The following is a 14098-nucleotide window of genomic DNA, read 5'->3' on the forward strand; positions in this document are numbered from 1 at the left end:
GAATATTTCTTTAGAAGCATGTATTTTAATCCAGTCTTACATACCTGTCTTTATGTTTAGGGAATCTATTCAGAAAATTTACATATAAAAATCATCTTTTTATGACTGCCTTCCTGTAGCTTTTTTATATAAGGCAAATCTGTCAGTTTTACTAGACTGATAGTATTCTCTTTCAAAGCTGTCTAGCATCAACTTACATGTCTTTGTAATGTGAATGATGGACATTTTATTGACTTTGTTTTAGAACTACAACACCTTTATTCAGTTCCTAGCTATATAAACTGGTGTAGTGTCATTATTACTAGTTGCCTCATAGAGTTACAGCTCAGGGAAATTGGGGGTTTTGATCATTTAGATTTTTTTCTCTTCTGTTTGGGTTTTTTTTTAAGAGATGGTGTCTCTTGGATAGCATACATGTTCTGTAAGCTGAAATGGAAAATACAGGTTTCATTTATGTCATCCACAAATATTGCTGTATTCTGGGCTGCATTGTCATCTTTGTATCGTGTTTTGATTTTACTTTTTAGATCATTACTAGAAATTAAATTCCATGAAGTTTAAATTCAGAAAGGCATATTTCATATTTTTACTCTGTTCTTGTGGTATATATGTCTATCTTGCATATTTTGTTGAAGTGAAGGATATGTAATTTATGCTTTAATTTCCTTGTGGAACTCATTACCTTGTCAGAAATAGTGCAAAATAAATCTTAGAAACTTATTTTATAAAACTTTAGATATGCTCCTCATTTTGTAGAACACATAATTGAAACATGAAAGAATAGGATGCCTGTTCCAGGCAGAAGAAAAAGGCTTGTGTGTCCTTGCAACATGTGATTGTTGTGATGTGCTTAATCACACATTTCATTTTCAGTTATTTGGGCTAATTATTGGCAAGATGGGCCACACTTCAGTTACTATGATACTGTAAAAAATTAACTTTGAAAAAGTTAATATTTAAAATGTCATAGTAGAAAAAAATTGCCCATAAGGGTATTCCTCCCAAATTTAGTATATGTGTATTAATAATTCCATAATGCCTGTTATTCATCCAGACACTTTTATATTTTACAGATTATTGCTCAGTTGTAACACTGGTGGACCCATCAAATGTGAAGTTAACATGCAATCTTTTTAATGGAAACGTAGATTTTCTACCAAAAATTTACAAAGTTGGAGATATTGTTCGATTTCATAGAATAAAGGTATGTACTAGGATGTGTTTATGTGCTTGCTTTTCTGCAGTGAGAGGACCACGGTAATAATTTAGTTCTACACATACAGAAATTAACTCTTGGAGACACTGGATAAAACAGCTGATTGTTAAAACAGCTGTGGTTATGGCATGGACCAAAACTGAAAATGACAATGACATTTTTTCAACAACAGTGTTTATTAAACTACTTGACAAGAAATCATGTGGTACTTCTAGATGGATAGAGTTTAACTGACATAAATTGGCACATTTTACTCCTGTTCAAGCTGATAGAATTGAGGAGTTTCTTTAGGTCTTCTATTATGGAGCAGTTTAGGTCAGCTGGAGAATTACTCCAGTATAGCAAATCAGTCTGGGCTTGTTAGTGTGCAGTGTGCTCCTGCTGCTGCTTCAGTGTTACCCTGCATCATTTCCTATCTATCTGTCTGAAAGGGCATGCAGGAAACTGTAGCTCTGGTACTGCTTCTGCTGGCTATTTTTCTTATGCCTGCTGCAACTGTATGGGGAGGGGGAACCATCCTACAGGCACTGAATGGAAGTCTTGTGATGCTGGATCATACATAAAGAGGTGCTTAATAGGACCAAAGATGTGATTTTATCATTAATTTGCAACATAACTGTACATAATTTTGTATTTAATTTTTGTGTAAAATAATTATAGCAGAAATTAATAAAGATAATGAAAGAGGCCAGTGGCGGGGTGGGGGAAAGAAGAGCCCAGTTTGCATATCAGAACACTCTTGAGAGTGTTCTAGGAAACTTGAGAGATGTAGGAAATTTAGGATTGTACAAAAGGATGATTAAAGGGATAAATATCCATAGTCCTAAGCATGAATATTTTGATATGCTGTAGTAGGAGAACAAAGAACAAAACCCCATGACAATAAATGTAAAAAGTAGTAAGATTTAGCCAGTATTTGAGTTTCATACTGCTGAGATTGTTACGAAAGAACTTGTTAAGATTCAGAAACAGTCTAGAGTTATTCCTCTATATTATAAGTATTTACCATTGAGAGAGAAATTAGCTAACCTATTCTGAGTTAGTATAAGGTTTCTCTGAGGTCATCTGTATATATAATGAGAGTGGAATTAAATTGTATTATTATATTTTGAAGCTTGTGGTGCTGATCAGTACTTGAGATGTGTTATCAGTCTTGGAAGTTCATGAATTTGACTTCAGATGGGAAAGTCTTACACTAAATTTTAATATTTTCTCTGAAACCATCAGGGTGATTGTTATACAGATACATTCAGTTTAGAAACTCAGTGGAGATAAAAACTTGTTTATTGCTTCTGAAACAGAGTATGTATTTTATATATGTGGAAAAAGAAAGTAGAAAGGAACTGGTCAAAAAGAATAATTGAAAAATTGTATGACTGTGGTAGGTCAGTATTGGATTTCTAAGTACACATTAAGAAAATAAACAAGACCACTGTCAGAAAATTGATGTTTGCACCTTCTTTTATGCAAACATAGTAATGTCTAATTTCTACTATTTATTATTATCACAACCTTACTAAGGAAGCCTACTGATACAGCCTACAGGTAAGGGACCTCACTGTTCTGATTTGGCATCACTTTTTTAGGAGATCATTCTAGAATTCTTGTCAGTTGGTACTTTTATCATTCTCCAGGATGATGTTCCAGGATTTAAAGAGAAGGTCTATCAATTTGCTTCTCTTATCTTTTTTATTTCATCCCAGTTGAGCTGTTCTAAGTAGTTTCCAGTCCTAACAGACCTCCAGCTGCTCACAATCTATGTCTCTTCTATATCTCTCTCTCTTCGGATGAGCTCAGAGCTTGTTTAATTACTTTCTAAGTGAAAATGATCTAGAGTTGCTAAGATGTCTTTTTCTGGATGGGAATGTTCTGATTACCCCCAACAAAGAAACAGGTATTTTGGAAGTTTTCATATCTGATCTGAACAGCTGTAAATCTGACACAAGAGGCTGGTGTCAGCTTCTGGGAATGAACTGGGAGAGGGAGGACTTCTTCGTCTTTCATCCATAAGCAACATTGTAGGTATGACTTCTAATTACACTTTCTGCAGTTCTTCCTTCACTCTTTCCTGCTTTTGTATTCAGGCCTTAATCACCTTCTCTCAGCTTGAATGGAAAGCAAGCCAGGGTAGTAGAGGCCGTAGTTTGTAAAAGCTGTGCTTACCAGTGGGGACATAGATATACATAGCCTGAAGAGCATGTGTTCACATTCAATCCTTGGAGGGAGATTGAGGGAGCAGATGTGCTTTTGAGGAACTTCTAGGGAGTTGACATTGATAGCAAACACGTTTTAAAAATTACTGCTCCCAGTTAACACTATTGACTTTTAATGGATAACTTCTCCTCATAGTAACAGAGGTGTTGACAAGATCTGATGGTCAGAGCTAATATGAATTTAATGAAGAGGATTCTGTTGGAATTACTGGGGATAGAGAGTAATTTAATTTGCCTAATATTTGATGCAGAGAAGGAAAATTTAAGTGTCTTAGTAATAAAACTGGAAAATTATCTAGTTTTAATTACATTTCTGTTAATATTTCTTGAAGTGCATCTTTATGCATGGCATCATATGATGATTTCTCATGAATTACAGAATTTCGTGATTCACAGTACTGTACCCAGGCTTTCAGCCACAATCAATGCTCTGCAGAGATTGTGGAAGACTAGCCCCCCATCTCCCAATATAAAAGCCAGGCCATGATCTATTTGTCTAGTCTCTTTCTATCTTCATGTCTAAGGAAGAGTTTTCTTAGGTTGATTTTTCTTGGACATTCTTGTTTATTGTTCACTGTGAATACTCTTAGTATCTTAGAAGTAATGCCTAATGGTGCACTTAAACTGTGGGAAGAGGCAATCTGCTGGAACTGGCTACACCTGCAGTATTTTACCCTTCCTTGACTTCTGCCTTTCATAAAATACTTCAAACCCTGCCATGATGATAGAATAGTTAATTTTCTCGTTGGCTTTTCTCTAGTATTCCCTATTACTTCTGAGTGATTCACAAATAAGAACTTATTTCCTCATTTCCAGTGAAGAGATCTGGTATTTGATTGCCATTTTAATGTTTGAGAATTGGAAAAGTGAGGCACATTCTTATTTTGGCATTCATCTTGTTCAGTGTACTCTAGTACAAGTACAGTGTATTTGTTCAATGCGGTCAGGATGTCCAGAATGTGTTCTGGTGGATCTTTTTCTTGAATATGTGGCATTGCAGAGCTGTGTGGTTCATGTGTAACACTTAGAGAATGAAGACAGAGACAGTGAACTCTATTATAAACTTCACTTGCTTGACTTTCTTGGCATAATGCAAATTCTTTGGCAACTACAAACCCTTAATTCTCTAGCTTTTTGTCATAGTAATCCTGATGCTGTTCTCCTCTCCTACTTTCATTAACCTTAACTTCTGTACATAGGCACCAGTTGCTGTAACAATTGAAGTAGAAATTGTAAAGTTGTCCCTCTCTTTCTTAGATAGTACTGTTGCATCACCACTGCACTTCTCAAGTCATGCACTGTGTAGGAAAATGTTCTATAGAAAAATAGGGTCATGGGGGTTACGGAACATGGTATCATAACATAAATGCATCATGAGCTGAACTGAGTTTGCACAGGCATCAGTAACTGTCATCTGCTGAACTTGGAATAATTATGGATTATAATCCTGTTGTTTTATCTTTGTGATTAGATGACAGAATAGGAGAATCATTAAGATTGGAAGTTAACTCCAAGACTAGCATATCAAATCTTCGACTAAATACCACCATGCCTGATTCAGCATCCTAGATCTGTAGAATAAAAAAATGCAGGAAAACACCAGGAAAATCAAAATCTTTGCATGCTATTAATTCCATATTCATCTGATTCAAACTCTTTAGATTTACAATGTAAAAGCATAGTCTCTTTGAGCAAAAGGATTTAATAGCCACCATATAGATGGTTTTTCCTTTCATAGATCAGTAGATTGACAAGTGTAAGATGGATGTTTTGTTAGTGAGTTTCTAAGGTGTTTATCCACAGAGGAGGAGGAATCTGAATGTTGAGTATATGGAGCACGTCTTCATAACAACATGAAAGTATCACACTCCCTTTTTTGTTATCCTTACCAGTTCTGTTCTGTCTCTCTTTTAGTTCGTCACTCTCCTAAATATAGTAATATTTAAGATAGCATTTGTTCCACTGTGTTACTTACTTTGATCTTTAAACAATCTGCTGTTATTTCCAGGAGCACTCTTACTTTTGCACTTAGCTAGCAGTTTCCTTGTCTCTTTATATTCTCTCCTTTAGTTTAATCCAGTTTGTCCAATGAAAGCTGATTTCTTTCCTTCTTTCTGCTTAATGAAATATGGAAGACACTGAGAGAAAGACACAGCTGAAATATCTGCTCACTTGTTCCTGGGCAGCCCTAGCTGTAGCTGTCAGGTTGATAAGGATGGGGGGCGGGGGGAAAGTCTGGAGCTTGGTTATACAGCGTACTGAATGAACATTAAACTTTGGCAGAATATAGCTCCCAGATTCTTAGTGTCTTCTGAGTAAATGTGGTCCAAATATATAAACTTGGCCAAAATCAGGTTTGAGACTTTCTGCTAAAAAGGATGTTGAAGAGCGAGGGTGTTGTCTGTTGCACTGCTACCCAGTTTTAAAATTCTTTTCAAAAGAGTGGAAGGAATCAATTTTTTTTTTTTAGTAAGCAGTTAGGAGATTCTTTTTAATACAGAAAAAAACTTTTTTTTTTTTTTTTCTCAGAAATATCAGTATTACTATTGCTTTTGGCTCCCCTTCAAAAATTCTGTAAGGCATGCAACTCACTTTGAATGGAATTTAAATTTTAAAAAAGTATTTTTCCTATAGTAAATAATGTCAGGAAATAGTGACTGTAGGCAGTGATAAAGTGTCTCTGTAATTTGAAGTCTTAGCAATTTGCACATATGATTTTCATATCAGTACTTTTGGTCAAGTTACTGGATCAGGTTTTAAATATGTAGAAGATATTTCAAAATAATAATTTTTTAGAATTTCCTAAAGTAAACTATGCCACTTTCTCTAAGGAATATTTCTAAAGCAGTATCACAGTGCCTTCTGGCTTTTTAAATTATTAAACCAGAAATTATTTCAAGTGGCCTAAGTGTATAAACTTTTTGCATACAAATTTTTCCACAAAATACTTATATCTTCAGGTGAATTGAATTGGTTAACAAAATACAGTGTATTGCTCATTTTCTTCTTTAATTTGTGTTTCCATTGCTACAGATGTTTCTGACAATCTTATTTTACAGGCAGCAATTCAAGAATGCTAGAGGATAAGCTATAATTTATGGTCCTAATATCGAGATGTGTTCATCATGTCTTCAAAAAATCATTTTACTTCCATGTAACTATCATTGTTAATTTTCTTTCAGAAGGTGCCTGCAGACAGTTTTGATAGTTCTTCTTGTGATACTTAAACATATTCAGAACGGTTTAATTTATACTTCAAATGACTTCTCTATTTCATTAGTAGCTCTCTGTTCATACAGCTGGAGGTACAGGTAAACCAGGATTACATTATTAAAATATAAGAAAATATAATCAGCATCCTGTATTATCCAAATTTGTTTAGACTATTTACTTAAGATGGGAGAATATTTATAAAATATAATGAAATCTACCAGATGCATTCTAATGGGGTTTTTTTTCTGCCAGGATACTTTCCTTCATACAGATATCATCAGTGACAATAATAAAAAAAATAAAGTCTTTCTTCTTAGTATAAAAACATGTACGTTAGCTTGGTATATTTTGTTTCCCTAGGCATTTTTTGATACTCTAAGATGATCTGTGACTGCAGTGGTTTCATAATAGTCCTTTGCTTCTATAATTTAACAATCAGTTTTGATGGAAAACTACCTTGGAGATGCTATTATTCCAGCTTTATACACTACTTACTATCACACTTTTCCATTTAGTGAGATGAATAACACCATCTTCAGTTAAAAAAAAAAAAAAAGAAAAAAGGATGTATTTTACTTTGCTGTAAATCTATTTATAAATATTTCAAGATTTGCTTCTTTTCAATAACCATATTCAGGATAGTGTTGTACTGCATAGAAATCAGTGGAGTTTATTGACCATGCAGTTTGTTAAGGTGACATTTCACCTATTGTTCTTTAGTTTACAAAAACTATGCCAGAGATTCCTGCAATATGTACTGGAATTTACCTGTTTAGAACAAGCCAAATGTATTTTATCTGCTCCATTGTTGTCCCAGAGGATATTTTTATTCAGCAACCATTAACTGTTGAAATTATTTAAAAGTTTAATGGAATTTTAAAAGTGATACCTGTCTGCCCTGCTTCCCTGTTAACCCCCTGATTCACCTTCCCCCACCAATTTTTTGAAAGATATATCCATCTCCTCTAGAAATTACACAAAATTTACTGAAGGGGAATTGTTGTCATATGTAAAAGTCCCAGATTGACTCTTTTGTAAATTTAATTCAAATTCAAAAATGTTTGGAAGATACAACATGTTTACAGGATCAATGCTTAACTTAATCTGATATCTACTTAAGAGTGCCATAATGAAACAACATTTGTCCATAGATTTTTGTTCATTTTACACTCCAGTGATCCCTCATCACTTTAGCAATGATTTGTTTTTAAAGGACAGGCCCAGAGAATTTCTGTTAACCACCGTCTGTTCCATGGGTCCAACATAAGTAATTTTCCAGCTGTGAACTACTTCTTTCTGTAACCTATTCTACATTTTCTATTCCTGTTTCTTCTGTTGCTCACTAATATTGTCGAATTCTGTTTACATTTGAAAGGACTCAGTGGCTTCTCCACCTGCCTGTGAGTGAGGACATCTGGTTTTGTTAAAGATCACTGGTAATTTTCTCATCATGACAGTTGAGATTTACCGTGTTACATATTTCTTTTTTTTTATTTTATTTTATAATTGCCTTTTCCAACATTAAGGCTGATTTAAAATTCACTAAATGAGGGTACTGAGAGATGTCAGAAGTGCAGTATGTCAGCCTCCTGAATGCTCAAAGCATGACATGAAGGATTTGGGAAGAGAGGAGAATAACTTAAGGTGGAAGTTGTCTCCCTGGGTGGTAGCCCAGGGAGACATAGTACTTTCTTTCTGGTTTCGTGGAAGGCCTAGAGCATTCATAGGAGACTAGGACACAATTTTTACTAAGAAAGAAATCAAGATATTTTTATGATGATTTAAAAGAACTAGTGAAAAAATAAATAATAGGTAAATTAGAAATTAAAACACTTCAAGAAGCATTTGACATTTCAGACAAGATACAAAAAATACTCTTGAAGTATATTTTGATACAGGATGAAGAGGTAAAGGTGATGAGAGTTTTCATCAAGTTTCATTCAATTGATAGCAACTAAAGTAAATCTGTGTGCTTAAATTAGATAACATCTTACAGGGGAACATGTTTTTTCCAGATCATTGATAATGGGGGGCAAAATGATTATGAAACCATGCATTTTCCTTATTTGTCCTTTGGCTTTTCTTGTATTTTCAATATTTAAACATAAAGGTTAAAAGACTGAAGCTTTTCAGTGGTTCACTGAGGAAGAACTACATCCTGAATTGATGTGCTCCATTGGTCAAGTCTGAAGACTGCTTAAGTAAATCAAAGTTTATCTTAGAGATGACCCTTAATGCATTTATGCATTATGTCAGAGTACCAGGGATTAAAGGAGTTCTGTCACCAAGATTGAACTGCTTTGCTTATGAATTTCCAAGGTCAATGAATGCCTGATTTGTGTGCTTTTAAAATTTCACTATGTTTATAAAATACAGGCCTAAATCATTGGCAGTGTTTTGCTGTTTAGGACTTCTGATGCATATTGCATGTTCTGCATTTCAAATCAGTGGGATTTTCAACCATTTGAAAACTGAGCCCTGGGAAGCTCATCCTAGACTGTCTCACGGTTGCTGTATTCATGCGTGTTACTGCTTACTTGGTAACCCGACATTAATTAAAAAGGAATGGGTCAAAAAAGACTGTTTCAGATTTCAGAATAATGAGTCATGCAGTGCTTTGATATAGATAAATCTATAATTGCAGGGAGCAGTAAGACTAGACTGGACCCTTGAAGGAATGCTTCAGACTTTAAATACTGTGTTTCATATGGCAGCAGATGCACAGCTAAGTTAGCAGGATTTAGGAGACCTGCCACAAGCAGGGCAGTAGACACTGAATAACTGTGATAGCTGTATTCGTAATTCAAGGAATGAAAGCTCATCACTATTTGCTTTATAGAAAAAAAAATACCTTCTTGAGCTGATACATTTTTTTTCAGTTCCATAGTGTTGGGAAGCAGGGCTATTGGTGAGGGGCCAAAATCAGGAATCCAGAATAATTTTGCCATTACTCTGCTGTGTGACCCTTAACAATTAATTTCTCTAGTGCTTTAGTTTCCCCTTTTATAAGGGTAATCCTTATCTGTTCCCCACACAAATACTTTGATGTGTGCAAATAAAATACTCTGCAAAGACGGTGTAGGTATAAATGTTACAGGTAGTTATTTGTCTGCCTCTTCAGAAATTTCTTGTGTAAGGTTATATTTCTGCTTATACATTTTGTTTTCTTATTAATATTAATTTTACCTTTTTGTTTTGTTTTTATTTTGACTCTGTTCTCCCAATAGAACCAGGAACAGAGGTGATCAATGGTCCATTTTCCATGCACATGATAAAGCAGAAATATATTCGTTTTTCCATGCAGTGAAAACTGGTTTTTTTCTCATTCATGTTTTATTACAGATCAGGGAATACAATGGACAGATGCAGGGAATTACCAGTGGGGGATTTGCATCCTTAACATTTGATGGAACTGTAGGAGCTCCAGTAGTTCCTCGAGCTTCTAGCAGAGACTACACTTTCCTGGATGAAGAACAGAAAACAATAGAAGAATTACGTATTTGGGCAGCCAGTAATATTTCCATCTCTGGACCAGCAACAAAATTGTCTGGTGTTGAGCCAATGCTGTTCTTTGATCTTACGTGCCAGCTGGTAGGAAAAGCAAAAGTGGATGGATCTTCTTTTCTTCTAAAGGTAGACTTCCTTTTTAAAAATAATTTGTTAGGTTTATTAAGACATTGTGATATATTTTTTAATAAAACATACGTATTAATTGAAATAATATTATGTAGATAAATATTTTTAGTGTAAGCAAATCTGTGATCTTTTGCTATTTTGATTCTATGAAAACAAAATAGAAAGCCCAGTTGTCTTTGATCACCTTGTTTGGTTTTTTAGAGAGGTTTATTAAGATGGCATTATATAGATCAAAATTTCATGAAGATTTGTAGATAAAACTTGTTTAAACTTGTTAAACTTGTTTTCTAGTTAGCAGCATTTACTGCTTGTTTTTCTAGGTTTGCTGGATATGATTAGTGCAGTAAATAGCACTGCCTAAAAAAGAATGAATGGATTATGCTATCATGATGGATTTCAGGTAGCTTCTTTTAGTTATACATGAGCGCTTTGGGCATCAATGCGCACTGAAAGTACAAAATGCAAAGTGCCATGGAACAAGAGAGCAGATTCTAAAGGTGATCCTTCACATTAGCTAAATAGAAAGGAGGTCTCCATAATATTCCTAGTTGTAGTTCCAATGTATCAGTCTGGTGCTCTTCCAGAATTCCTCTGTATTTATTTTTTACTTGGCTGTTAAAACATGAGTAATTACAAGCTGTTATTTTCCACTTTATGACTTCATAAAATAATATATTGGTTCTACTGTGTTAAACTGTATTGTTAGAATATTTTTAGAAATAGCACTTGGCGTTATACCTTCATTGAAGCAGCAAAGATTTTTCTCATACAGAGCAATGCATTGCTACACAGAAAGAACCTTAAGTGCATGCTGTAACATATTCTGCAACTGCTACAAATATTTCCATTTAATTATGCCTTTTGAAAGAGATGTCAAATGAGACCCAGTAAATTTTCATTACTTTGTGGACTGTAATTAAGTTGTTCATCAATAAGTGTATCTTCAGCATTGAGGGACCTTCTGCAAGGATGGAGACAAGTCAATTTAATTCTTAAATTAATATTTTTTTTACACACTTTCCTGTGTTGTAACACCTGAAGTCGATTTTGTCACTTTTGTGTAGTAAAGGTGATTAATTTGGGAAATCTTAGGATATGAAGGTAAAAGCTTGAGGTCAAATAATGGTACATCAAGTTTTTAGCATAAAATATTAAATACTTAAATATGTATTAGAATACATTGGAGAAGCTACATTAATATTCTATTGCCAATTTCCTCCATTTTTCAACAGTGGTAAAATCCATTCTGATATCAAATACTGGTTGTGATAGAAAAGAAACGTTTCTAAAAACTTGTAGACAGATCTCTGATTATTTTCTTGATTTGCTAAATAAAAAAAAATCAAACAAAACAACCAATTCAATACCAGCTCAAATTGAGTGCTCATTAAATAGTGTTTTATTGTATAATTTTGTTATGCATTTTATAATTATAATTTGCATTTATTTTATTCCAAGTATATCAGGTAAAATAATGGTTGATTGTACTATTAAAAAAATCATGATTATTTTAAGCATTTATCTCATGTACCTAGTGGAGAGTGCTTCAAAGACAACTGAAATTAATTTCAGCAATTTTGTGCATCACCTGTAGCACAACTGTAACTTAAATTACACTTGATAAATTAGTTCCTATTTGCAAGGCCGTAGAGTTGGACAAGGCATAATCACTGACCTGTTACTGTTTACCATTTTATGAGAATTTTGTTATTCAGATTGGTGAAGACTAAAGAATACACTGTAGAAATTATTCTGTCATTAATGCCTTTTATAAGAGTTTTATTATTACTCTTTTCTTCCTTTCTGTCAGTTAAATTGTGTACATTAAGGTAAGTTGTATGATGAGCATATTCTGCTGAAGACAGAAACTGGTATTTTGTCTCTCCCATTTCAGTGTTTTCCTACCATGGTGGTAAAATGTTACCACTAACTTTTCTTTAGCTCCAGTCTGTTCATGACTAGTAATAGAACCATTTTTTGGTTTTTTTTCAAAATTAATTAAACCAGTTTTGGATTTTATTCCAGTATTCGTTTTTGAAACCAGCACCTTTTGAAACTGGGATGTTTTCATGTTTTGTGGAAAGTAGAGCTGCCAAGCTCCTGAGGTAGAGAGCTTTATCTGTTTTTATATTTGTGCAAGAAAAATCCCGAAACCACTAGCTTATAAATTCTTCTAAAAGGTGCCCTGGTGCCAACCCTGTTAGTTCCTCTTCACCAGAGGACATTTTAAAACTAAGTCACCATCCTTTTCTTCTGATCAGGGAGCATGCAGGTTATTTTAATCCATTTGTCAGATCATCTCTCCAGTGTATAATTACCAAAGTGTCTCAAGTAAAGCCAGTTGAAAAATAATGGAAAACTTCACAAACATAAGATTCTTTACTTCGTCAGAGTGACTAAATTTGTAATATGTATGCACTAAATCTGTTTTCAAGCTGAGTTCTGTAAAAGATGTGATAATTCAAGCAATAGACAACCTTTCTTTCAAAGGTGGTTTTAAGTATTTCATGGTACAGGATCAGAAGATAACAGGCTTTTTTAAATCTATGGCAGCATACACCACCTCATTATCTGGGTCCTTCAGAATTTACTCTCATTTGGCAACATAATTTGATGTCATGGGTCATTTTCACTATGAACAGTTTTCCCTTTTATCTTTTGATTTTGGATGCATATTCCATGAGTTATTCTTAGTGCATTTATACATAGCTTTGCTGATTCTTAGATCTTTTCCTGTGGGTCTGTTGATCCAAAACAGTTAAGCATAAGGGGAAGAAATCCTTTAGGCTTTAGTGTCTTTTTTTCTTGCCCTCTTGCAGTGCCTAACTCGTGGGACAAAGCACCTTGATATCACAAACTATCTGAAAATTGGAAAATAGGTTCTTCTGTTGAACATACATGTATGAAATCCTATGAAGAGCAGAATTTCAGAAATATAGTCCAACTGCTTCTAGATTTTTGTTCTACTATGCCAGTATATGAAATCATTATTTTTGTGTCTTTGAGAAGAGTATATTTTCAGAAACTCAGGAAACTAGGGTTTTACAGGATGTTTAGGTTAAGAAGTGAGATTTTGTTTCAAGGTGTTAAGCCTGTCAGTAAGCTTACGTTTTCACAACACTTTGATAGCTAAAATATAACTACTGATATTTCAGTACTTGGAGTGTATCAAGTATCAGCTTTATGCAAACAAGTTTTAGAATTATTGTTAATAAATACAGTTAAGTACTGATGTTTTTCTAATATGTTCTGGGTAACTAGCAGTGTATACCGATATAGGAGATCATCAGTAATAGGTCAGTAAATGCTGTGTACTCAGTTTTCACGTAGTGGACTGGTTAAAAAAACCCTACAGCAGGATTAAAATATTAAGTGCAGACAGTTCTGCATATGATGAATTCTGATAGTTGTAACAGCTGACCCTAAGATTGTTTCAGCTGCTCAGACCATGGTTCCGAGAGCACAAGGCTGAGGGTTCAGTCCCCATGTGGAGCATTCACTTAAGAGTTAGACTTGATGATCTTTGTGAGTCCTTTCCAGCTCAGAATATTTTGTCATTCTGTGCTGATGATAGACAGCTGAGGTTTAGCTAGAGCTGTTATTTTTATTTAAATATTAAAAAATGCCAGGTCTTAGCAGTTGGTTATATTCTCTGTTGAGGTGATTTTATGCTCTGTAAGGAGTAATAAATTAAAAATCCCTTAAGGTCTAATTCAAGTATTTTAATGGCTTTTAGACTGAGACTACAACTAAGATCTCTTATTTTTAATAATTTTTAATCAAAATAATAAAAATATAAGTTGTTTAAGTCTAACTCTAA

The 14098-nt window shown here is 34.1% G+C and overlaps 1 protein-coding gene across 9 annotated transcripts in view; it reads left to right on the plus strand.

Annotated features, from left to right (window-relative positions):
* Positions 1–14098, plus strand: part of POT1 (protection of telomeres 1) — a 63334-nt gene that overhangs the window by 22757 nt on the left and 26479 nt on the right. For all 9 annotated transcript variants that reach the window (XR_015286218.1, XR_015286215.1, XR_015286216.1 and 6 more), the window contains 2 exons: positions 1074–1204; positions 9985–10275. Coding sequence is in view for 3 of the 9 variants with exons in the window: in XM_086886961.1 (XP_086743087.1) it covers positions 1074–1204; positions 9985–10275 (422 nt within the window). In the remaining 6 variants the exon portion in view is untranslated. The remainder of the gene's footprint in view (positions 1–1073; positions 1205–9984; positions 10276–14098) is intronic.

Source organism: Cyanistes caeruleus, chromosome 4 (assembly GCF_971803275.1).
Source record: "Cyanistes caeruleus chromosome 4, bCyaCae1.hap1.1, whole genome shotgun sequence".
Lineage (NCBI taxonomy): Eukaryota > Metazoa > Chordata > Aves > Passeriformes > Paridae > Cyanistes > Cyanistes caeruleus.